Source organism: Squalius cephalus, assembly GCF_949319135.1.
Source record: "Squalius cephalus genome assembly, chromosome: 18".
NCBI lineage: Eukaryota > Metazoa > Chordata > Actinopteri > Cypriniformes > Leuciscidae > Squalius > Squalius cephalus.
In genome coordinates, this window is record NC_137139.1 from 26612111 (window position 1) to 26635411 (window position 23301).

The 23301-nt window shown below is 36.2% G+C and overlaps 4 protein-coding genes across 6 annotated transcripts; 3 read left to right on the top strand and 1 right to left on the bottom strand.

The window, feature by feature from the left end:
• Positions 1-152: 152 nt before the first annotated feature.
• coq10a (coenzyme Q10A) lies at positions 153-7987 on the bottom strand. The gene is made up of 5 exons (XM_079849523.1): positions 7366-7987; positions 6312-6458; positions 4409-4601; positions 4207-4308; positions 153-2872 (listed from the first exon to the last, which is right to left on the bottom strand). Exons 1-5 carry the CDS (start codon positions 7503-7505, stop codon positions 2705-2707), a joined length of 750 nt encoding a protein of 249 aa, XP_079705649.1. The 5' UTR covers positions 7506-7987; the 3' UTR covers positions 153-2704.
• A 720-nt stretch (positions 7988-8707) lies between these two features.
• On the top strand, positions 8708-12894 carry LOC307145960 (uncharacterized protein). The gene is made up of 2 exons (XM_079849643.1): positions 8708-8896; positions 9655-12894. Exons 1-2 carry the CDS (start codon positions 8841-8843, stop codon positions 11123-11125), a joined length of 1527 nt encoding a protein of 508 aa, XP_079705769.1. The 5' UTR covers positions 8708-8840; the 3' UTR covers positions 11126-12894.
• A 131-nt stretch (positions 12895-13025) lies between these two features.
• snrpg (small nuclear ribonucleoprotein polypeptide G) lies at positions 13026-15987 on the top strand. 2 transcript variants are annotated; one of them, XM_079849919.1, is made up of 4 exons: positions 13026-13178; positions 13399-13421; positions 13730-13854; positions 15690-15987. In XM_079849919.1, exons 1-4 carry the CDS (start codon positions 13147-13149, stop codon positions 15738-15740), a joined length of 231 nt encoding a protein of 76 aa, XP_079706045.1. In that variant the 5' UTR covers positions 13026-13146; the 3' UTR covers positions 15741-15987. The 2 variants fall into 2 exon arrangements, with proteins under 2 accessions (XP_079706045.1, XP_079706046.1); XM_079849920.1 differs by lacking the exon at positions 13026-13178 and adding an exon at positions 13211-13303.
• A 532-nt stretch (positions 15988-16519) lies between these two features.
• On the top strand, positions 16520-23179 carry plpbp (pyridoxal phosphate binding protein). Of its 2 annotated transcripts, XM_079849921.1 has the most exons (8): positions 16520-16662; positions 17691-17798; positions 17875-17910; positions 17992-18067; positions 18242-18382; positions 18938-19080; positions 20399-20497; positions 21998-23179. In XM_079849921.1, the coding sequence occupies exons 1-8, from the start codon at positions 16549-16551 to the stop codon at positions 22151-22153; spliced, it is 873 nt and encodes a 290-aa protein (XP_079706047.1). In that variant the 5' UTR covers positions 16520-16548; the 3' UTR covers positions 22154-23179. The 2 variants fall into 2 exon arrangements, with proteins under 2 accessions (XP_079706047.1, XP_079706048.1); XM_079849922.1 differs by lacking the exon at positions 20399-20497.
• Positions 23180-23301: the final 122 nt, after the last annotated feature.

Below are 23301 nucleotides of genomic sequence, written 5' to 3' on the forward strand. Positions count from 1 at the left end.
TGGTAACTAAAACCGAAATAAAGCAGAAATAAAATCTAAATGTATGAGGCCTTTGCAACTTGATGAGATTTACTGAAGTTTAATTTGGACTATTTCATAAAAACAACTAACAAAGTATAAAATTATAACTGAAAATGAAAAAAATGCTAATTCAAAATATGGTAGCACTTTATTTTGATGCTCCACTTTAGACATTCTACTAACAATAAGTAACTGCAACTAGGAGTCATTGGGTTACATGTGTCATTATAGGAAATAAATAGAAAAACATTTGCTAATTTTTATGTTATAGCACAAAATGTCAAATATTAAAGATGTACAGAATGTATAAATTACTTTTGATATAATTCTTATTTTTATATTTATTAAAGTGGAATTAATGTAAAATACTAAATCAACTATACTATTTAAAATTTTATTTTGACAATTTAGTTGAATAATTGAATAACCGATGACAGACAAAGCAGAATCCCAGTAAGAGTTTTATCTGAAAGAAAAATGATGACTTGTATACAGGCTTGTATACTCTACGACTTGTATACAGGCATATGGACATTTACTTATTGAATTGAAGATATGTCATAATAGAAACCGTGAAATAATTCGCCTATAGGTTTAAATGAAAGTGAAGATTTTATTTTTTTACTTCAAAATAAATACTATAACTTTTACTCCACAAATCTAAAAAAACAAAAATTGTGTCCACAAATCCCTCATTAGCAAATAGAGAAAAAACTGATATTCAACATAATACAATGTCATAAATCACTAATTTCCAGAGACATAAAATTCCATCAATTAACCTCAAAACTGTTTTTCTTTTGATATATTGCTGAAGGGGAAAGAGTTAGTGGATTGGTTCATTCAAGTTCAGTTTTAATGGTGAATTCTGTGTAAAGATCTTCAGGTCAAGGCAGCATGAATAAGAAACTCCACTAGTTATAAATACATGACCCAGATACCAGCACCTTACTCAGATTTCCTCAACCTCCACTGCCAGCTTCACGCTGTATTCTTTGTTCCCTGCCGTTCACCACTGTTACGTTTTCACAAGTACTCCAGTATCTCCTCAGCGCTGAGACCTTTGTCCTTAAAGGTGAGCTAGCAATGTGCTTCAACTTAGAGGCAAGAAAGAAAACAAAAGGGTCAATGCATATCCAAATCCAACAAGTTGTACTTTGCTTTCAAATGAATCTGTTCTCAAGCAGTTCAATTAAAACGCACACAAATTATAGGTTTTGAAATAAATTTATAGATTCTCAAATTAAAATAAATGCTTGTGCAAGATTATAACACTGACAACAATTAAGGTTTACTGAACAGATAACATTCATTTCATGGAGAATTTGAAATCCTAAAACTGCTCTTCTTGCTCTTATGAAGCACTGATTATCTCTTTGGTTGTTATTCACAGTTGTTCAACCAAACATTCTCACTTAACAGACATTTAACAAGGTCTTTTTTTGATGATACACCCAAGAAATCTACTTATGGTGACGTTATTTCCATGGAAGACTCTTAGACGGGCGTTTGATACTCAATCGACATCTCGACAACGTTATTTGAAGTCATTTATACATGCCATGAACACTTAGATAAGGCATTGAAATGGCTCAAAATAAAATCTCATAAAATAAGCAAAAAAAACAAACAAAAAAAACGTTTACTATGCTTGTATTTACCAGCTCATACTATAGCTTTTCGAAGAAATCACAATAAATGAATAAAGTAGTGTTTAAACAGACATTGATGTAGCAACAAAACAAAAAAATGGCACAGTCTACATGAACAGGCACAAACTGGGATCACTATTAGGGAACAACAGGCTGTCTTCTTACATTTCTTCCATTTGGATTTCTCCAAAGCCCTGAGTTAGCATGCTAACTAGAAATCTAAATTCACCTTCATTACAATACACTACTTCTATAAACAAGTTTTTCTGTTGTCTATAAGCATAAATATATAGGTGGGAGAAATATGACGCCACTCTAACCATATAATTTATGTTCGTTATATTTACAGTTGTGATTGAAGTCTCAAACCTCGAGTGCGACTTCTTGAGATGAATATTATAAATTCAGTGCAGTGTGAAAGTCAAGTAACTCATTGCAAGCGTGTTCAAATTCAAGCATTTTGAATTCTCACTATGTTCATATCTAGTTGTATAAAGGAATATTCTGGGTTAATCCGTGCCTTTTCGCATGCTGTCGATTACCACAGAAAATAATATTGACTTAAAAGCATAAAAATGCGTCAAAGCTGCGCATTTGCAGTGAGGCAAGTAAACAATGGTTGTGCTGTGTTTTATTGGTTGTTTTTAAAAACGGAGGTACAAACCGAAATTATTTGGTGTGGTAATCAACAACGCGCGACAGATTTCACCTAAAACATCCCTTTCAGTTTCAGTAATAAGTTCTTCACATTTGGCCCCAACAAACCCAAAGAATATGTAAACGAGATGAAACCCTAATGAAACGTTCGAGTGTTTGATCTTACCGTTCAGAGCTGCGGCAATCAATTAATCTTCATTCAGTCAAAAAGCAATGTTCAAGGTACGATACCTCAAATGAACTGAAATATCATCTATAAGTAAATGGTATCCATCGTACCATCCCAATGTAATCTAGTGATGTGATTTGTCATGCGATAATCTAAAGAGTTTTGCGAGTTCCAGATGCAGACGGGTCCAGTGTGACGATGCACCTCACGTTTGATGGATCTCGTGAAACATGAGCTCACGGGGTATCCTCGTCTCGGGCCCGTACAGTTTACACGCTCTCCGCTCAAACGCGGCCACCATCTGCTTCACCACCTCGTCGAAAAACACCGTTGCTAACTGCGAATGCAGAAGTGAACGGAACTCGAACGAGATCTGGGGGGGGAAGCCAACGACATCCAGACAGAGAGAGAGAAACATTTACACACATGGTAGGTTTACTTCCTAACAAACACTGATTCTTTGATCAAACATCACTGAACGCTCCCACCCTAGAAACTGCTGCCGTCCACCAGTGTTATAATTGTTAACTAAAACTATTAAAAAGCGTTTGAAAATGTAGAAAAATGAACAATAACTACATTGAAATAAACATTAAAAAAATTCATTTGAACATCTTATAAAGATTTACTAAAATTACTAAAACTAAAAACACAATAAACAATAAATAAAGACATATATATATATATAAACGAATAAAACTAACTCAAAAAAAACAAACAAATTACTCAAACTAACAAGGACTTAAAATATTATAATAACTAATTAAAAATATTAATAAATACTAGGGGTGTGATGCAATATTAAAATGTGACGAGTTATCTCATCGAGGTGAAAAGCTGTCTCGCGATATTGCCATGACAGAGCGTGAGGGTGAAATTAGCATAGAATATGCCACCGCTACGTTGGGTCGTTTTGCCTTTTTTATAGAAATAAAAACTATTTAATTCAGTTGGATAACGGTCGCTTCAATTGTAAACTATTGTAAGCGTCTGCTCTGCTCATGACAAGACCATGGCGGAGGATTTGTTGTGTAACAGAGCCTAAGCATCTGATAAATGAATGCGTGCTCAACGCCACCGCACCCTATACAAGGAGTACGTGCGATCGCAAATTCGAAAGTGAAAGTAAAACGCGAGCTCCCTGTCCAGTACTGTTCATGTACAGTAAGGTCTGAAGAGACTCATATCAAATCATGCAGGAGAGAAGCCAGTCAGTTGAGTTTGTGGCAAAAACTTTTACAGTTCTTGTATTTTGTTGTCTTTCAATGCATAACCGAAATGACATTCATTCATTCAAGACGAAACATTTCAAAATGCACCTGCAGACTATTTGTCCAGTCATGAATTTTGTCATTGAGGATTTCTTAAAAATACTGTGCAAAAATCTCGTCTCGGTTTGTTCTCGTGAACTCAATCTCGTCTCTCATTTCATGAGCTAAGCGTCTCGTCACACCCCTAATAAATAGTATAGTACTATATTAATGATACTAAAATAACACTTCTGCCCAGTGCCATATTATGCCCTTTTATAAAGTCTTAATATTGTTTTTGGGATCTACTAGAATAGGTTTTCATGCTTGAACGTTAAAAAAAACCTATTATTTATCACATATTTGACCTAGTAACAATAAGCTTAGTATGGTGGATATCTAGGGTGGAGCTTAGCGATGGGTTACCTAGATGCAGAAGTTTGTAAATGGTACTTACAGAGAAGTCTACAGTACATGTGCGAGGATAGCCAGGAATGCCAGGACTAAACCGCCATATTGTCTCTAAGTGATTGAAGAGTTTACCATCCGAACACACCGCCTGAAACGGGATGGGGTGAAATATAATTAGTCATTCATTTTTACTTTGTGTTTCAGTGATGGCACTGAAGGTGTTGTAAAGCACACACAGGACGACTTACTTTGACGAGATGTGGACGGACGTGGCTTATCATAGAAGTGTATCGTTCAACAACCGGAGGGAAGCCCACTTCCAGCTGGGCTTTGGCGTGACCGGCCCTTTTCATGATGGTTTGGGACTTTTTACACCATGGTACAAAGTGTTTGTAGTCATCCACATTGGCTACCACATCATACATTTCTTGCATCGAGAACCTAAAGACCAAAACACGGGTAAATCTTTCCAATTTCAAAATTAAAGGGATAGTTCACCCAAAAATGAAAATTCTGTCAGTAATTACTCACCCTCATGTTGTTCCAAACCATAAGACTTTCGTTCATTTTCAAACCACAAATAAAGATATTTTTGATGAAATCTGAGAGTTTTCTGTTCCTCCATTGACAGCTACGCAACTACCACTTTGACGCTTAAAGTCGGCATGAAATCAAATTTGACAAATCTTCTTTTTATATGTAATATTGTAGTGTTTATTATAAATGATTTATCTGTGCACTTTATTATTTTTTTAAAATTCATGTACCCTTATAATCTTTAATCAAATACATTACCCTTCCCTCCCCCCTCGAAACGACCTCTCTTCTCTTTCGGTCACGTGCCATGGCGAAAGGGTGCGGCCAGAGCCGATGAGGGTGCGGCTATCGAGATGCTCTCGAGGGTGAACTTGACTGATAACAGAGAATGTCTAATAAGGCTGATAACTTGACTTGACTCATCTTGGTTCGCGGGAATAATAAAATAAAATAAAAAATCCTTCATGGGAGGGTAACGGTGGGGAGTCCGGTGGAGAGAAATCCTCCACAACTGAATGTAAACTGGCATTCAAATCTGCCTCCATTTTGTTTGCAACGCCCAACCTCCAACGATCCAATCAATTCCCGAAGGACGAAATCAAGCCCCGCCCAACATTTTTTTCTAATTTCAGAAGCCGTTTCACTCGGATATACGTCACAACAAGGAAAAAATTACAATCTCAACTTCTGTTTCATGCCGACTTTAAAAAAGTTTATAAAGTGATCGTAAATGAATTGAGCGGTTTAGTCCATATTCGTTTGGCCGGAAGCTAGTTATTTGACTTAATAAAGTTTTAAATATGAATATTTTTCTTACACAAACTCATCGTTTTTCTCCAGAAGGCCTTTATTAACCCCCTGGAGCCATTTGGAGTTCATTTAAGATGGATGGATACATGTTTTTGATCTTCAATCTGTTGGTTGCAATCCACCGCCATTATAAAACTTGGAAGAGCCAGGATATTTTTAATATAACTCTGATTGTGTTCGTCTGAAAGAAGAAAGTCATATACACATAGGATGGCTTGAGGGTGAGTAAATCATGGGCTAATTTTCATTTTAAAGTGAACTACTCCTTTAAAGTGGTAGTTGCGTAGACTGTCAATGGAGGGACAGCAAGCTCTCAGATTTCATCAAAAATATCTTTATTTGTGTTCCGAAGATGAACGAAAGTCATACAGGTTTGGAACGACATGAGGGTGAGTAATTAATTATATAATTTTCATTTTTGGGTGAACTGAGATTACTAAACTAAGAACTAAGGTGAAGTACTAAAAAACTGAAAATATAAAACTAAAACTAATTTCAAATATTGAAAAATGCTGCAATGAAATACACAAAATAAACAGATGAAAATTCTATAAATGTGTCTTGTACTTATTGCATTGTAATTTATTTTTATTGGTAGTACTATTTATTTTATTCAGTCATATTTTCTTTCAGTATTTATGTCCCTGACTGTATTGGATATATGTCTACAGCTGCCCTGCCTCCACTAGATCAATATATAATGCTTGCCTTCATCCTCCATAAAAAAGAAGAAGGGGTTATTGTTCAGGATCAGACACTGGGGTAAGCATTAGCCTAATTAGGGAAGGGTAGAAGTCAACTTACCCTAGTATTCTCCTCTCTGAATACTCTTTTCTCTTTTTGGTGAGGCTGATGAAAGATCTCCTGTGAGGAGTGGGAGTTAAATCCACTTCAGAGAGACAGAGCGTGCGAGGATAGCGAGTCATCAGGATCCCGCAGGAGGACAGGTGTCTGACAAAGAGGACAAATGAGACACAAGATTCTGTTAAATACAGTGTATTGTGACGGTACCATGGTACAAAAATGCTCTGAAATGGTTATACCCAGGGCTTGACATTAACACTGGGCAAATGCGGGTGGACTTCACTGCTACTAGCCACTTTGGAGGGTTGAATTTTATATACATTTTTCAATTGAAGTATTTTAGTAAGGCATATGAAAAAATGAACTAGGTGCAATGTAGTAGTGTCAAAAATATAGATTTTTCGATATTGAAATATCTGAAAACTGAAAGTTTTCCCCATGGTATCGATGTCAAAATTGTGGCCAGTGAAAATACTGAGTGGCTAAACCACAAACCACAGTGGCTGGTGAGCAGAAAAGTTAATGTCAAGCCTTGGTTATACCATTATGATTAGTATATTCATGGAACTACCATGATGAAATGTCCACAAACCAGTCACATTACGCAATATAAGAACATTCCCCCAACCATGGTAAGATTCCAAGTATAAGAATAAATTTCTTTACGAATATTTGTCATTTTATTTATTCTTTATTATTTTAATAATCATGCCTAATAAGTTGTCACAGTGTTTTTATTGTAACAGTAACTTTAGTACCCAATTATTAAGATACTGAAACTATGGTAACTTAAACACATACAGTAGTGTAAAATAGGGGTAAAATGGTTAGCAGTGAAATAATACTGACAAACAATTCTAATAGTGTTTTAGCGGAAATTTTACCATGGTAATTTTGTGGGGGGAGGTGTTTCCCACCGCGTTTTGTTCAGCGACGTGACACGCCAACGGTTCAATAAAAGCCTCTTTTGTGGTGTGTATATAATATTTGTACGTTTATAAAATATATTCTGTAATTTAAACCGGACTGATGAAAGGTAAGTGCGGTATTTTACCTGATGGACCAGTGCTGTATTCTCTCTCTGCATCTAAACGGGCTGCTGGAGCGACACGGACCAACAGTCGCTATTTCCAGAAACTCACTGAATGTCCGAACACCCATCGGGATCCGCCGGGCGCCTCCTGACACGGCCATCAATAAAATAGCGTGAACTTTCCAATGAGTGTAAAATTATGCCGACTAATCTTGAATAACACGATTAACGCAGTGATAAACAAACGCGCGCTGTCATATCTAGTTGAGTTGGCTTTTTTTAGTGACCAAATCCCCGCTGAGCGATGGTTGCAAGTATCATATTTCGACTTCAAGATGATCATCTACTGAAACAATAGTCCTTTCTCCTGCGATTCCTCCGAAACCGATTGAGGTTAAACCGGTGAAGCCTTCATAAGCTGCCGGTGTCTGTTCTGATGTAATAACGTTATGACCGTGCGGACAGGTGCAGCTGCCGCCAACTGGACCGGAGGAGGACAGAATGTCACATACAATCAAAAATATTATGATTTAAATTCTAAACTGGCGAATTCTGTTTAAATCATCGTAATAAATTATATATGTATATAAAAACCCATGACATTGACGAACAAATATTAATAATCATAATAAACAAGGGATGTAGTTTCATTCCAACTCACCAGGGGACGATATTGTGCGGTTTGAGCACATTTCATAATAAAAGTCTGCTACTTGTGTTCTCATCACATTAATAAAAATAGAAATGTTACTGCTTAAAAACGTATAGACCATTATAGTGTTTATTAATGATACATGTAGATAAAAACCCATGACATTAACGAACTGGTATTAATAATCGTAATAAAAAGGGGGTGTCATTTCGTTCCAACTCACTAGGGGACGATGTTATTTCATAATAAAAGTATGCTACTTGCGTTCTTATTAGATTTATAAAAAATAGAAATGTTACTCCTTAAAACTTATAAATATAGACTATTATAGTATTTATTGATTTTTGAATTAGTTTAGTATTTTTATGTTTTATGTTAATATTAGTTTCTGTTTTAGTTATTTTGTTATGTGCTTTTTGGCACTTTTTTATTTCAGTTTTAGTAGTTTAAGTTTTTAAACTAATACTTGTATTTATATTTATATTATACTATATATATTTCAATTAACAAAAACGATTTTTATAATTTTAGGTAATGACTGCACCGTTGAGCATTTGATAAATGCACTTAGATTAATTTATAATCAAACGTGTAAGCCATTTCTATTATTGTTATAAGAAAGTCATTTCTTGGGTCATATTGAATTAATTTTATTAAAAAAGTTATAATAAATCGTAGTAGCGAATGTGAAGCTCGTTCATATGGGATGATGGGAGTTGTAGTTTTTAAAACTGCCTGAACTAGTTCGGTAGAAGTGCATGGTAGTTGAACTGAAAGTCCGTTTGCGTCTAACCTCAAGACCTCGTGCATTTTGCGTTCATGAACGTAAAAAACCTCTGCTAAAATGTCCACACAGAGGGGCGAGAAAAACATTTTGAGTGATACAAAGTCCTCGAGCGGGTGAGTTTGTATGTCAGCAGCGTAGCAAGACAGCTAGTTAACTCTTCCTGTGTCAGTATTGCTTTAATGCTCCATGTAGTTTACCTAAGTGTCTACAGTACATAGCTAAGCATATCCGTTTGTTTCACTATTTTTTATCGTTTTATCCTTGTCAATTATGTAAACCTGTTCTTGCAATGCAATTTAAGAACTTGTATACTAATTTATTCCAGCAACCATTACTCCAGTCTTCAGTGTCACATGATCCTTCAGAAATCATTCTAATATGCTGATTTGGTCCTCAGATATTATCGATTATTATTGGTGCCCCATTATTAATAATGGCTCGTATTATTATCACTGTTGAATATAGATTTTGCTAATTGATATTTTGGTGGAAACTGATATACTTTTTCAGGATTCTCTGAATAGAATAGAAAGTTCATTGAACAGAATTAATTTGAAATATAAATCTTATGTTCCATTATACATGACGGTTTATTTTAATTAATATATTATGTCCTTGCTGAATAAAATTATACGTTTTTTTTTTTTTTTTTAAATCTTCAAACTTTTGAATGAAAGTGTGTCACTAAACAGTTATTTTAAATTGTGGTAATATTCCACAATATTACTATTTTTACTTTATTTTTGGTTAAATAAATACAGCCTTGGTGAGCCTTCTTACAAAAACACTAAAAACATTAAAATGGAAATTAAATGATTTATGACTGAATGCCATTAATTCACTTTATTTATTTTTTTTGTATTTCATACAGGAATATGGATTCCGTACACTGGAATGGGGCAAAAGGGGACGAGATATCCACAAGGTCCAAACCCATGTCAGACACTTTATCCAAACTGGCTCAATTGATCACGTGCATGGAGTATAAACCAAAACCACAGACGTCTTCCTCCATCCGCAAGGACTGCGGCCATGAATTCTCCGAACTAAACGACCTTGTGCATCACCAGGAAAAAGAGCTCGCCCTACAAAAGCTCCATTGCTGTCAACGCTGTGGCCAAAAGTTTGCTTTGCTCTCTAGTTTGCAGCTACACAAGTGCCCTGGTTCCTCATCTATGTGCCAGACGTGCAGAGGGAAACCTACGAGGAGTTCTCCGTGCCCTTCCTGCGGGAGCGAACCTTCAGACCCACATCGCCCGGAAGATCCCTTCAGTCAAGACAACAGCCCCTATGCGTGCGCCCCATGCGGACAAGCCTTCAGCCACAAGCAAGAGCTGCTGCACCACCAGCAGGCCGGAGGCTGTCAGCCCGCAAAAACTCTCAAACCGTCCTTGCCACCGTCTCCGAGCGCCGGCGCGTCTCTTTCTGCTTGCACTGTGTGTTCCAGAACGTTCCGTTCTTCTGCTGGACTCTCCTGCCACATGCGCTTTTCCCCCGCACATACGAAAAGCAGAACGAAGACGACGTTCCCATGCCCTTCCTGTGACAAATCGTTTCCTAAAACATCACTGCTCCTCCAACACAGGAAAGAGGAACACCGTCGCACCAGGAGGAAGAAGAAGAAAGTTCTCCACTCAAGTTTATTGTTTCCATGCCGTTCCTGTGACAAATCCTTTCCTAAGACATCGCTGCTCCACCGGCACAGGAAAGAGGAACACCGTCGTGAAATAAAGGAGAAAGCTCTGAGAAAGGAGAACTCGGAGAAAGCCACCAGGCGAAGGCAGAAAGGTGAGACGTATCCGTGCCTTCGCTGCGGGAAAGAGTTCCTGCACCATTTGACGCGCCGGGCGCATTTCAAACACTGCGCCTCTCCCCATGCTGACGCAGCTGGCTTCGACCCGAAGGGTGCAAAGGATCTCAGACCTTCCCAAGAAATTCGACGAAAGAGAGGTAGACCGAGGACCAAAAATCTACCTGCTCTGACGGAAACCAAGCGAGAGGATGAAGCGGAAAGGAATGAGCAGGATGACAATGATGAAGACGAGGATGGCGAGTATCCTTGTACGTCATGCGATCAGGTCTTTGGCTCTAAAGCTGCGCTGCATGCGCACAAGGAAGTCCACGAGGAAGTGCCCGAAGGAGTTCATCAACCAGTCAACACGTGCAGGTGTTGCAGTGTGTGCGCAGGTGGGATTCCCCTCTCTCAGATTCCAGAAGATTGTGAAAAGAAAGTCTATCACTGTGTGCCATGTGCCGAGGCCTTCATAGCCCTGGACACTTTTCTGGAGCACTGCCAGAAACATCTGCTACGTGAGAATCAAGATGAGTTCAGTGATGACTGAAAGAGCTTCCTTTAAAAAAAGAAAAAAGGGATAGTTCACTCAAAAAACAAAAGACAAATATTTTCTCACCTTCATTTTTTCTCACATAACTTTTTTTTTTTAAGCCTCTGCATAAAAGCACTATTAAAGTGCTCCAAAAGCTATTGAAAATGTGTGGGGTTTTTTGCGTGTGTGTGTGCATTTCAAATAAAAAGCTAAAAGAAAATGGGTTTTTATGAGATGACGGTGAATAAATAATTAAAAATGTTTAATTCTTGGGTGAACTGATCCTTTAAAGGGATAGTCGACCTAATGATGAAAATTTCGTCATCATTTACTCACCCTCAAAGCTGTATGACTTTCTTTCTACTGCTTAAAACAAAAAAAGACTGTTGATAACCAAACAGTTTTGGTTTCCCATCGACCTCCATTGTTTTTTATATATACAGTAGAAGTCAATGGGAACCAAAGTTGTTTATTCACCAGCATTCTTCAAAATATGTTTGGAAAGACAGTAATTGATGACAAAATTTTCATTTTTGGGGGGTGTACTGTCTCTTTAAGAGCAGGGAAATCTCTTCTGCAGATGTTTATGGCTATCAGGAATTACATTCATCAGGCATTTGGGTAAATATTATCAGTATTGTACAGGTTTTGATTTCTGTTGTTCGTGAGGTATAATGTTGTAACAGGATAACACACTCCCGCAACATTGAGCCAAACTGCCTGACAAATAATAGAGGCCTTCGATGATAATGACAAGCCTATATTATATTGTCAGATACGGGTACTCAATTAAAACCACTTCTACTCCAGGTTAGGATTCTGCTCTATGATAAACATTTTTCCATACTTTCACACAGACCTAGAAGACACATATCCATTATATTACTGTGAGAATATGGGAATTTGATTCTTTTTGACGCATATAGCACTTCTGTTTTCTAAATGGCCAGTGCCAAACCAGCTAAATTAATGTCCTTGTTGTTGTCTGAAGTTGGGGGACATAATATCTGTGAGATTTGTCTACTGAAGTTTTGTGGCCTGTTTTATTATATTGCATTCTACTCAAGCATTGTGAAGTTTCTGTTTTGTATTTAGTCGAGGAAGCAAAGTAAGCTTATAACATTTTATAGTCAAAATATATCACAGTCTGAGAATTTGTATTTCAAAGTGAGAGGTTTGCTGCTGAACGTTGTGCAAAGTCTAACATCTTAAGGTGTAGAATTACAGATTTACAGATATTAACATGTTTTAGATACATGATATTTTATGCTATCAGACCAAATATTGCAAGTAGCCTATAACTTAAATACTTACTTTCGGTCTCATTAGATGAATAATGCTAAGGAAAAAGCTATTTTTACTGCATTTTTGTTTAATTTCTTTATCAGGGGGTCTTAATATTCATTTGTTTTATGTATCATTTTTTCTTCCTGACAGCAAATGGGCCGCAGTGATTTTTGTCATCTTAATTTTTTTTTTTTTTTTTGCACTGACCATTGTTGTTTGTTGTCTTTAAACACTGTATCAAGTCCACTTTATGGCTCACATTGTACATGATGAGTGCAAATATATATTTTTTTTCCTTCAAATCTTTAGTTATGAATATAGACTGGAGACATTTTGAATTTAGTTCTCTACATTAATCGCTGTGTGTGTGTTTACTAGCAGCTACCTCCAGTATTACCTGCTTTGTCCCAAGCTAAGATGTGTGATGGTTTATTTTTCAGAAAATGTACCTCATCACAATTGAAATTGTTTTTTTGAATAAATTGTTTAAAAACGTTCGGTAGTAGTTGTTGTTATTTTTGTCGCTTTTAAACATGACAAATAGTACAAAATAAATACAACATGGCTGTAATGTTATTGAAGTTCGTCCTCCGCTAGAGTTGGGGGCGATATCGCACACGGTGACTGGTCTAGAAAATCCCGCGACATCCCACGACACTTCCTGCACTTCAGGCATTCTTTTATCCGCTGAATGAAACGTGTTTCAAACGTTTTTGTTTCACAAAAGTATTAGATCTAACTAAATAAACATGAGTAAAGCACATCCACCTGAGCTGAAAAAGTAAGTATTTCAAGCCTTTGGTTGAATGGAATCATAAGCGTCTTAGAAATTGCGATTATTCTCCTGTTATAGCCAGTGTTTCTGCAGTTATTGCGAAACCAGGATTATTCTCATTTAATGCACAGGTATATTGTCCAGTGTCTGTAGTGTATTGGCATTGTATCTGTAAATTTGTATTACGGTTTAAATACAATATTTTTTGTTGTCCTTTCCTTTTAAGATTTATGGACAAGAAGCTCTCGCGTGAGTATAATGCGTGTTTTTCCCCTCACAAAATATTATCCAGAAAGGTCTAAAATACGAATGACATGTATCTGAAAGTCTAAATAATTTTTAATCCTAAAAATATTTGATTTGAACAGTATTTGTATTGTAACCCTACGTTACTAAGTATGTGTAAAAAAAAAAAAAAAAAAAAACAGTGGAAAATACACTTATCTAAATGGATGTTCTACTACATGTATTAAACTACGTTCAGAATCACTGTCTAATGTCTTTTATTCAAATGTGCATTTCTTATGTGGAGATTATGTTTTTGTGTACACTTTCAGTGAAGCTCAATGGTGGTCGTCATGTCCAGGGCATCTTGCGTGGATTTGATCCCTTCATGAATCTGGTCGTTGATGACACTATAGAAATGGCTCCAGGAGGACAAATGAACACCATTGGGATGGTGGTACGTACTCAATACCACAATCTATTACAGAACTCATTTTGGAAACATAACTTGCTGACACAAGTATAGAATTACATCATGTTTAGTAGAGGTGTGAATATTCCCTTGCCTCATAATTCGATTTGATTATGATTTAGAGGGTAACGATTCGATTATAAAATGATTCTAGGTGCATCACGATGCATCATTTCCTCCAGTCCTTTTAATAATTACTATATTAAATATCACAATATAGTTATTTTATCTTTGTAAGTAAAAATAGACACTGCATAGTCTTTAGTGTATAAAGTAAAAATATATTATTAAAGCTACAGAAGTTATTCAGTCAAAGGCATTGAGTGATTCCCTCTTTTCTTTTGTTGTTTGATTAACATTAATAGCAGCAGGTTTTATCATATTAAGTCCTAATGCACGGATCTAATATAATGTTAAAAATCAGATTTTACGTTTGCTTAAGACATAACTGACTGTTTACGTGAATACAGACAGATATTTTTAAATATTTGTGTGCATCTGCCATCTAACTGTTCAAGCGCAATACACTGCTAAAGAGATAGGCATCTTTCTGTGTGTGTGTGTCAGTCAGCTTGCGCTTAGTGTTTCAGCACTGGTTGTTCACACTTCAGATTTGAAAAAGACTCAACAAAAGGATGTGGAAAGCTGTGGAAAAATGGGAGTGTAGAGGGTGGGAAGAGGGCAGACAACAACCAATATAACACAGACCTACAACACTCATACAGGCAAATGAATATTCAAATATGAGTGGAGGAAAAAACATGACGACAAACTCACAAAAAGCTTAATATTAGAGACTTTTAACAACTATTATGAACAAATCAAATATGTTTTGATCAATTATTCTTAGAAATATCAATAAATCAGCATTATAGCTTTGCAGAACTGATGATCTAAATGAAAAATGGAGAAGTAAGGTCTACAAGGTCTAATAATATTTTCATTACGTTTACAAAGCACTACAAACTCTGAACAAATGACACGCCTCAGTTTAATGCAGAAAGAATAAAGGCATTGCTACTTTTTTGTCCATTCTTATTTGAACTTTCAGAATAATTCATGTATCAGAATAATTCATCACCGTGTCATCCCGTTCATGACCAGACGTATCACTGTATCTGTGTCCTTATTTGCACACATTTATTTCATTTTAAGACATGATGAAATTTGTGCACATGTATACGGTGATCTTTAATCACTTTTTAAAAGCAAGCATCTCCTGCACTTAATTTTCTCATTCATTCATGCTCTTTTTGTTGAAACTGAAATGTTAGATGCATTAACTACGAAAATCAAATGCAAGTGCTTTGTTTCCGAAGGACATGTGCAACCTTTTATTAATATATAATGAGAGTACTTAATTTACAATAAAACAGTACACTAATGTGTATGGCCTATTTAATTACATTTAAAAAAAACACGAATGCATCGATGCAGAATCGGGTCACATCACTGTAACTGTCGTAGTGTGCATGTAAACCTCACTCTCCTGATCTCAAGAGCCGCTCTAGCGAGTGATGTTAGGGGTTGTGGTCTTTTGCCTCTTTGTTAGACCGTCCACCTCCAATGCTGGAGACCATGGTTCGAATCCCGCTCAGAGCGCGTTGAGTAGAACAGCATCCATGGTGCATCACAAAAACAGTTATGTTCCACTGCTCTAATGTTCAGGTTTAGTCCTATTGTTATATTTACATTATCATGGATTTTAAATATCACACATCTGGATTTCAGATTTCTTTCTTCCAGTAGCTTCAGCTTAAGAGTGTTCTTATCTGTGCAGTGATGAATGGTCTCCTGTTTCTGTTTTGGTGTCTCTTTAGGTAATCAGAGGAAACAGTATAATCATGTTGGAGGCTCTTGAACGAGTATGAGGAAGAATGCAGCTTTTCCCTCCTTCTCTGTATTTTTTTTTTTTTTGCATCCAGCCAGTAAATATCAAAATGGGTTTCTCATGTCTGTTTACAACAAAGACTGAATAATAATGCAGAAATCCTTGGTTGTTAAAATTTTCTGTTTTATATAAACATCTTTTTTTGTGTTTTATAAATTGCCTTGTGTCTGTAGAAATTTGTATACACAATTCATAAAACATTTGTGAATAAATGGACTACAATTTGATTATCCCTTTGTATTTATATTTGATTGGTGTAATGTTCAAGTGTTTTTCAGTGTCAACTTTTTCACCATCTCAGTAACTTTATGCTTTGAAGCCATTCAATAATCTTGAATTATTAAGAGTTCAAATGGTATAAAAATTGGTCAAACTGAGAACTTTACTCAAAGAAATGAGTTTAAATGATTCCTTTGTCTAACCTAGCTATAGATTTTTGTTGACCATCACAGGACATGATAGGAAAGAAATAAGTAAATCACAGTTTAAAAAACAAAAAATTGAGTCCTTGTCTTGAATCAAGAAAATAAATGCTGTATAAAAATATACTATACAGTCTAATAAATGAGAACAAAATGTTGTTTATGAGCTGCTTTGCATATGACTGTGCAAGTGTAGTACACGTTAGACTCTAACATATCATATCTACTATTAATTTTTATGCTGTCACAATACCTTACTTAGTTTTCAGACCTGTGACTTTTATTTATTTACAAAGCCTCAGAAGCAGGACTTTTATTTTGTAAGAATGTTGACCGGAATAGTCCGTGACGTCACGTGGCTGATGTATGAGATGTACGCGCATTGAGGCTATGTGGAGAGTAGTGATGTCGGAGGAGGTTGGGAAGAAATTGCAGGCGGTGGTGGACCGGGTGAATCAAGCGGTTTCCCGTCGCCCGAAGGTCAGTTTTCATCGGTTTCTTTTGAGCAAGACATGAAACAACAATATCATTTAGCAATACCACAAAATCATATTATCTACTCGTGCTCCTCGTGTTGTTATGACCGTTATGTAATCTGTTCAACCTTTACACACTCACGAGCTCCATATAGTAACGAGGAATGATTGACAGCTAATTATGTAGGGAATAACTTATAATTTTTTTGACCCAATATATGTAAACGTATTGCAGAGTGTTCAGAATGACAGTGTAACATTCGAATAGCGTGTAACTTCTTCCCAAGGAGAAGGACATTTTGTGTGTGTGAGAATGAATGCATGTTGCATAAAATTCCTGAAGCAGTCACGCTCCAGCAAATGAAATCTGTATGATACGCTCTCGCGTCAATTACATGCACTTTAAAGTGTGTAATATATTACATCCTTACATTAAAAATGTCACTGCATACACAAGGAGCAAATATTAACATGCAAATTTTAAGTCGGATGGTGGTTGATGGTTAAATTAGTATCAAAATCATTATGGTGAAGAACAGTTGAGTGAAAGTTGTATATTATTGTATTAATTTAATGCACATACCATATTTATTTAAGCATATTCTGTTATTTTTGCGTATATAATTCTGTATGTAATCTATGTATATTAACTAACAATAATTACTGAACTATTTTAGCATTTTACAATAGTACTGCTGCAAAAAATATCTATTTTTGTATATATTTAAAAATATATATTATCATCCTTAATTAACATTTAATATATTCAATTTTATAATGCTGTAGGCCTATCTAATTATTTAAATATTTAATTCCATTTTTAGCAGAGCATTTATTTTTCAGATTGTAACTATTTATTCATTCTACGCATTAACATAATTGGACAGCATACTTTGCTCTTATATGGTTAAAGCAAAAATTGCACCAAAAATGTAATTTTATTGGGGCAAATGTTGTCCCTTAATACAAAAACGTTATTTCCGACACTGCTCAATTATAAACAAGTGACCGTATTTTACGTTTCTATTCCAGACGTTACCATGTATAGCCCCTCGGCTAGTTGCAGTTAGTAAGACTAAACCACCGGAGATGGTGGTGGAGGCTTACAAACATGGACAACGAAACTTTGGAGAGAATTATGTGAGTAAATAATTAAGTATGCATGCAAGACTGCATTTGCCTATTTTTTTCATATGAAATATCCCCTTTTCTGCAGGTAAATGAACTTGTTGAGAAAGCTTCCCATCCCCAGGTATGTAGTCAGGCACATTTGAATGTATTTGTTTAGTTGTTTTTGATCATATGTCTTGATCAATCTAAAACTTCTTTATAGGTTGTGTTGTCATGTCCTGAAATAAAATGGCATTTTATCGGTCATCTGCAAAAGAATAATGTCAACAAACTCCTGGGTGAGCAAAGCAACTCTACAAAAGTCAACTTTGATTTGCATTTAGCTTGACTTAAAAATATGAGTATCATTTACAGCCTAGATTTACAGTTAATGCATAGTGATTGCATCAGACATGTATAGGTTATTTGTTTTTGATTCTGATGTAACCCGCATTCATTTAATTCAATCACAGGAGTCCCAAACCTGTATATGATCGAGACGATCGACTCTGTGAAGCTGGCTGAAAAAGTCAACAGCTCGTGGCAAAAAATGAGAGCTGCCAATACACAGAGGTTAAAGATTATGATTCAGATCAACACCAGCGGAGAGGAAAGTGAGTGTTCTGCGCCCAAATAATTGTTTGTTTCCTATTAACATCAGCTCTGAACATTTTAAAAACTCTATTATAGAAATCTGCATGCAGTATTTAGCCTATTTATAATGATTTAATCAAGAATTTTGTGCGATTTTGAGTGTCAGATCTCATACATTTTAATTTTCCATTATTGCTCAAGACATTTTTTTTTCTTCTAAATGTCACTCAAGCAACTTTCATGTTCATTATTAAAATACACTAGTAAATGTGTTTAAATGTCATGAGATGCTTTGTATTTTATTAGATGCTCTTTGTTTGTCAAATGTATTGATTCACAGTTGGGAGCATCATAGTGGGATCCAGATTTGTTATGGGATGTTGTCAAAAAAGCCGACATCAAAGGTCCAGATGTTGTTTGATAATTCACTTTCGGACAGGATGATAGTTGCAGTGTCACAGTGGGCGCATGTCTAACAAAAACACTTAAGCATTATGCAATCTTTTCTCAGTGTGTCAGATAACAGTTTTTCTGAAAGCTCAGCATGATAGTCTCTCTTGGACGTGTTTTATCAGGTAAACATGGCCTGCCACCTGATGAGACTGTAAACATGGTAAAACACGCCGTATCTCAGTGTTCTGCTCTTGACTTCGCCGGGCTCATGACGATCGGCCGTTACGGTTACGACCTCAGTGAAGGCCCCAACCCCGACTTCCAGGTGCGTCAGATGCACTGGGTCAGATCTCACATACTTTTAAACATACACTACACTCTTAAAGGGTAACTCTCGCCAAAATGCAACCTAGGCTCTTTTTGTTAATCTACCCGAGGCAAACTTTTGTTTAAAAGCATAATTAGAATGGAAACGCCACTTTTAAGTTTGACTGTATTTTCGTTTTAGGTTAAAATGCCTTGTGAATGGGAGTGCTTCGGGCACTTCTATGATAGCATCATATTTTTAAAACACTAAGAAGGCTCGATACAACATGAAACTTTGCTCAAAGTATCACCAGAGGCTCTACACATGAACTCCAGCATTGAGAACATTGTTTGTGCACACAGAGTTTACTAAAAAGAAAGATTTTGAACAACTCAGTGTAGCTGTGTCCGCCGGCATTTCAACAGTCAAAAATAGCCGATTTCTGAATGCGAATGAACTGACTCTGAATTTTAGTATTGTTTCTTATATGAGGATCCTTTTTCAAATACAATGTCAATATTGATTTTCCCTAACGAGAAAACAACAAATTATCTGTGAATTTATATTGAACTAAGCTTTAGGAGCTTTCCATATTTACTCTAAAGTTTGCCTCAAGTAGATTAACAGAAAGACCTTAGGTTGCATTTTGGCGAGAGTTACCCTTTAAAACAAAGGTTCTTCATTGGAATCAGTGGTTCCATGAAGAACCTTTACCATCTAAAGAACCTTTGCATTGCAAGTTTCTTTAGGAAACCTAAAAATGATTCTTTTATGGCATTGCTTTATTTTTAAGAGTGTAGCATTCAAAAGTTTTTCAAAAAGTCTCTTCGGCTCACCAAGGCTGCATTTATTAGATCAAAAATACAGTAAAAACAGTAATATTGTGAAATATTATTATAATTTTAAATCTGTTTTAATGTATTTTAAAATGCAACTTATTTCTGTGATGGTAAAGTTGAATTTTCAGCATTATTCCTCCAGTCTTCAGTGTCGCATTTTCCTTCAGAAATCATTCTAATATGCTGATTTGGTGCTCAAGAAATATTTTTATTGTCATCAGTGTTGAAAATATGAATTCTTTGATGAATAGGAAGCTGAATAAAAAGAACCACATTTATTTGAAATGGATATATTTGTGCAACATCGTAAATGTCTTTACTGTCACTTTACTATCATTGAATGAAAGTATTAATTTCTTTACTAAACCATTGTGGCGTATGAAGTTTATCAGCAAAATCAACTTGCATCTTGATTACGAAAAACAATTTAGCAACATGCCAAAAGAATGTTACAACATAGTATGCAAAATGTAAATGAATGTGTATGTTGAATGTAGAAGCTGTTGAAACATCGTGCTGAAGTTTGTGAGGGTCTGAAGATCCCAGTAGAGCAGATTGAACTCAGTATGGGCATGTCTAATGACTTTGAACATGCGGTAGGTGTTGCTTTCTTTCAAAATACTCTTCAGTTGTATGTGCGATCAGTGTTAAAGTGCCCCATTATGCTTTTCAGGATAGTAATGTAGCTGTGAATGTGACAGGTCTGCAGAGTTTCAAAGATCAAAGTGCATGATAAACAGAGTTATTGACTCCCAAAAGAAAGAACCGAGTTTAACTGCCTGAAACGCGTCATCAGTAATTCCAGTCTTAATTCTTGCTCGAAATGATGTAGGTTTGTAAGAAATTCGCATAAAGCCAGCCTATGGTCTTCATTGGCTCCTCGCGAACAACGTCAACGTTGACCCGAAAAGAGCAGTTGTAGATGAGGCTGGAAGAGTTTGGTTCTTGGTGTCGACATGGTGTTGCTGTTTTCAGCGCTGCAAATCCACTTTGCATGCACTTCCAAAGGACGAGGACTTGCACTGGAAATGATACGGTAAAACTGACGCCATTGTTACTGTCCGTATCAAGTGTTGAGGAAGATCCAGAGCTGAAATTCCGATATGGTAGTAATGGTAGTTTCATTTCTGACACTCTCTGCAAGCATTAGACCGATCACAACAGACTGGCCCTTCTGACCAATCAGAGCAGAGTAGGCTTTTGGAAAGGAGGGGTTTAGAGCAGATGTCTTCAACCCTGCTCCTGGGAACCCACTGTCCTGCAGAGTTTATCTCCAACCCTAATAAAACACACCTAAACCAGAGCTAATCAAGCTCTTCAAGATAACTTGGAAATCTTGTTGTGGCAAACAATTTTACATCACTGAATAAGAGACAAACAGGTATCAATTGTCTTTAACAATTATTTATTCCCTTGCAAGGAAAGGTCAGCAGTCATACAGTCATTACAAAGTGCCTGCAGAGTGTGACAACGAGTGGGGGGTATCCTTCATTCTTTATAGTTGTTCCTCCCCCAAGGTTGTTTTCCCGAGGCTACATCAAGATACATCTTAGCCATAACTAACATATTGTTTAGATTTGTCTATCATACTTAATCATATTACACCCTTGAATGGAGACTCTCTGTCTCGGACATACATTCAGTGGCCTTAACTTTTGTCCGATCATATACAAGGACATACACATACATATATTAATAAGAATATGTATCGACACCACATTAATCTAATTACCATCATATTTCTAAGATTCTATGAATATAATTAAGTGCAAACATAATAGAACTTTAAATTTCTTCCACAATCTCAAGCTGAAGCAGGTTGGATATAATCTTTGCAGGGCAGTGGGTCTCCAGGAGCAGAGTTGAAGACCTCTGGTTTAAAGACACTAGATCTTTATTGAACTGTTTCAGACACTGTGAGAAATGAGGTGATGTGCAATGTATATTATGAGAAAGTGTTTTTTTGAACTTAAACTTACTGTAGGAGACTTCCAAAACAAAATTATGATCCTTTAAAATTGCATAATGGGGCACTTAACTTTATTGCAGTTGTTTTTGATCAATTTAATATCCATTTGAAATGTTTCTCCATTTAGATCGAGGTCGGCTCCACCAACATCCGCGTCGGCAGCACTATTTTCGGCACCAGAGAATACCCCAACACCCCGAGCCCCAGTCCAGAGAAAAAGCCAAAGGTCGTATGTGAGGAAGCAGCCAGGAAAATGGACCGGCTCACCGTCACAGAGCATTGAATGACGCGGGGAGGATAAAAAAAGGTTACTGAACTAAACGTGGGACCTCTTGGGCTTTTTCCCCAATGACTGGGCTCACCATTCACCAGTCAAGGGCCTTTAATATGTCTTAACTAATGCTGCTGACCTGGTCTTCTGTGGCTAAAGAGGTGCAATTTAATAACTGGAATACTAAATTTACTTCCTGAAGGTGTTTTTATTATCTAAAGATCTCCAGAACTGTCCTCCACTCCTTCGTCAAATTCTTAGCCTTGGTTTTGCGATTATTTTTAGCAGATACAGGGTCAGCACATACTCAGTTTTGTTGTGCCAATTGTAGATGTGAAGTATTATTTCTGACATTTCAGCCAGATTAGACGTTATCAGTTGTAACTCATTTTAACATCCAATTAAAACAATAGGATATCTTTTTGTTCCTAGAAGTGTGTAGGTATATTTTATAGTGTGTCTGTTTGTTTTGTTTGAAATCATAAATGTAAATGATATGAATAGCACATTTTTGGTATTGCTTCTGTATCCACTTGTTGCTGTGAAAGCTGTCAGTGAGATGTGTCGGGACTGCCGGGTGTGTGTGTGTAGTGTTATGTTATTCATGTAGTAATTCATGTCACCCTAAACACTGGTGTTGAATTTAGCACTGATCAACAGCCAGACTGGTTTCAGTACAGAACATTGGAATGTGCGATGAGATCGGAGCAGAGACGGACTGTTTTATGGAGTTTTGAAGACGCTGAGGGTCTGAGGCAATTTACTATGCAAGAGAGAGATTGTTCTGATTCTTAGATGCTTGTATAGAGGATAATCACATCATTTTTTTTTATTTTAAAATTTTTGGATTAATACAGTGTGTCAAACTAATGGGTTCACTGTTTGTGGTCAGTTGTGAAAAGCCAAAACAGAAATTATAGCATCCTTTTTTTCTGATAAGTGTGACAAATAACATCTTGTATCTTGTCAGTAGATAGTTGAATTGTAGATATTTCTTTGATTTAGGTGAGTTGAGCAATAAAATAAGAGAAAATGAAATGGTTTGTATGGCATATATAGATAACTTTAGTATTTTTTTTGTTCTTTTATGTACTGTGTGTGTGTGTAGTGTAAAAATGTAGATTTTTTTAAATGTTTTTGAAAAGTCACCAAGGCTGCAT

Bases quoted from the DNA above. Each gene is read 5' to 3' on its own strand.
- snrpg (XM_079849919.1), top strand. From the start codon at position 13,147: ATGAGTAAAGCACATCCACCTGAGCTGAAAAA. The intron at 13,179-13,398 runs GTAAGTATTTCA...TTTCCTTTTAAG, and splicing joins CATCCACCTGAGCTGAAAAA to ATTTATGGACAAGAAGCTCT. The intron at 13,422-13,729 runs GTGAGTATAATG...GTACACTTTCAG, and splicing joins TATGGACAAGAAGCTCTCGC to TGAAGCTCAATGGTGGTCGT.
- coq10a (XM_079849523.1), bottom strand. From the start codon at position 7,505: ATGGCCGTGTCAGGAGGCGCCCGGCGGATCCCGATGGGTGTTCGGACA. The intron at 4,602-6,311 runs GTAAGTTGACTT...TTTGGTCTTTAG, and splicing joins TCAGAGAGGAGAATACTAGG to GTTCTCGATGCAAGAAATGT. The intron at 4,309-4,408 runs GTAAGTCGTCCT...ATCCCGTTTCAG, and splicing joins TCCGTCCACATCTCGTCAAA to GCGGTGTGTTCGGATGGTAA.
- plpbp (XM_079849921.1), top strand. From the start codon at position 16,549: ATGAGATGTACGCGCATTGAGGCTATGTGGAGAGTAGTGATGTCGGAG. The intron at 16,663-17,690 runs GTCAGTTTTCAT...TTTCTATTCCAG, and splicing joins CGGTTTCCCGTCGCCCGAAG to ACGTTACCATGTATAGCCCC. The intron at 17,799-17,874 runs GTGAGTAAATAA...CCTTTTCTGCAG, and splicing joins GAAACTTTGGAGAGAATTAT to GTAAATGAACTTGTTGAGAA.
- LOC307145960 (XM_079849643.1), top strand. From the start codon at position 8,841: ATGTCCACACAGAGGGGCGAGAAAAACATTTTGAGTGATACAAAGTCC. The intron at 8,897-9,654 runs GTGAGTTTGTAT...TATTTCATACAG, and splicing joins GATACAAAGTCCTCGAGCGG to GAATATGGATTCCGTACACT.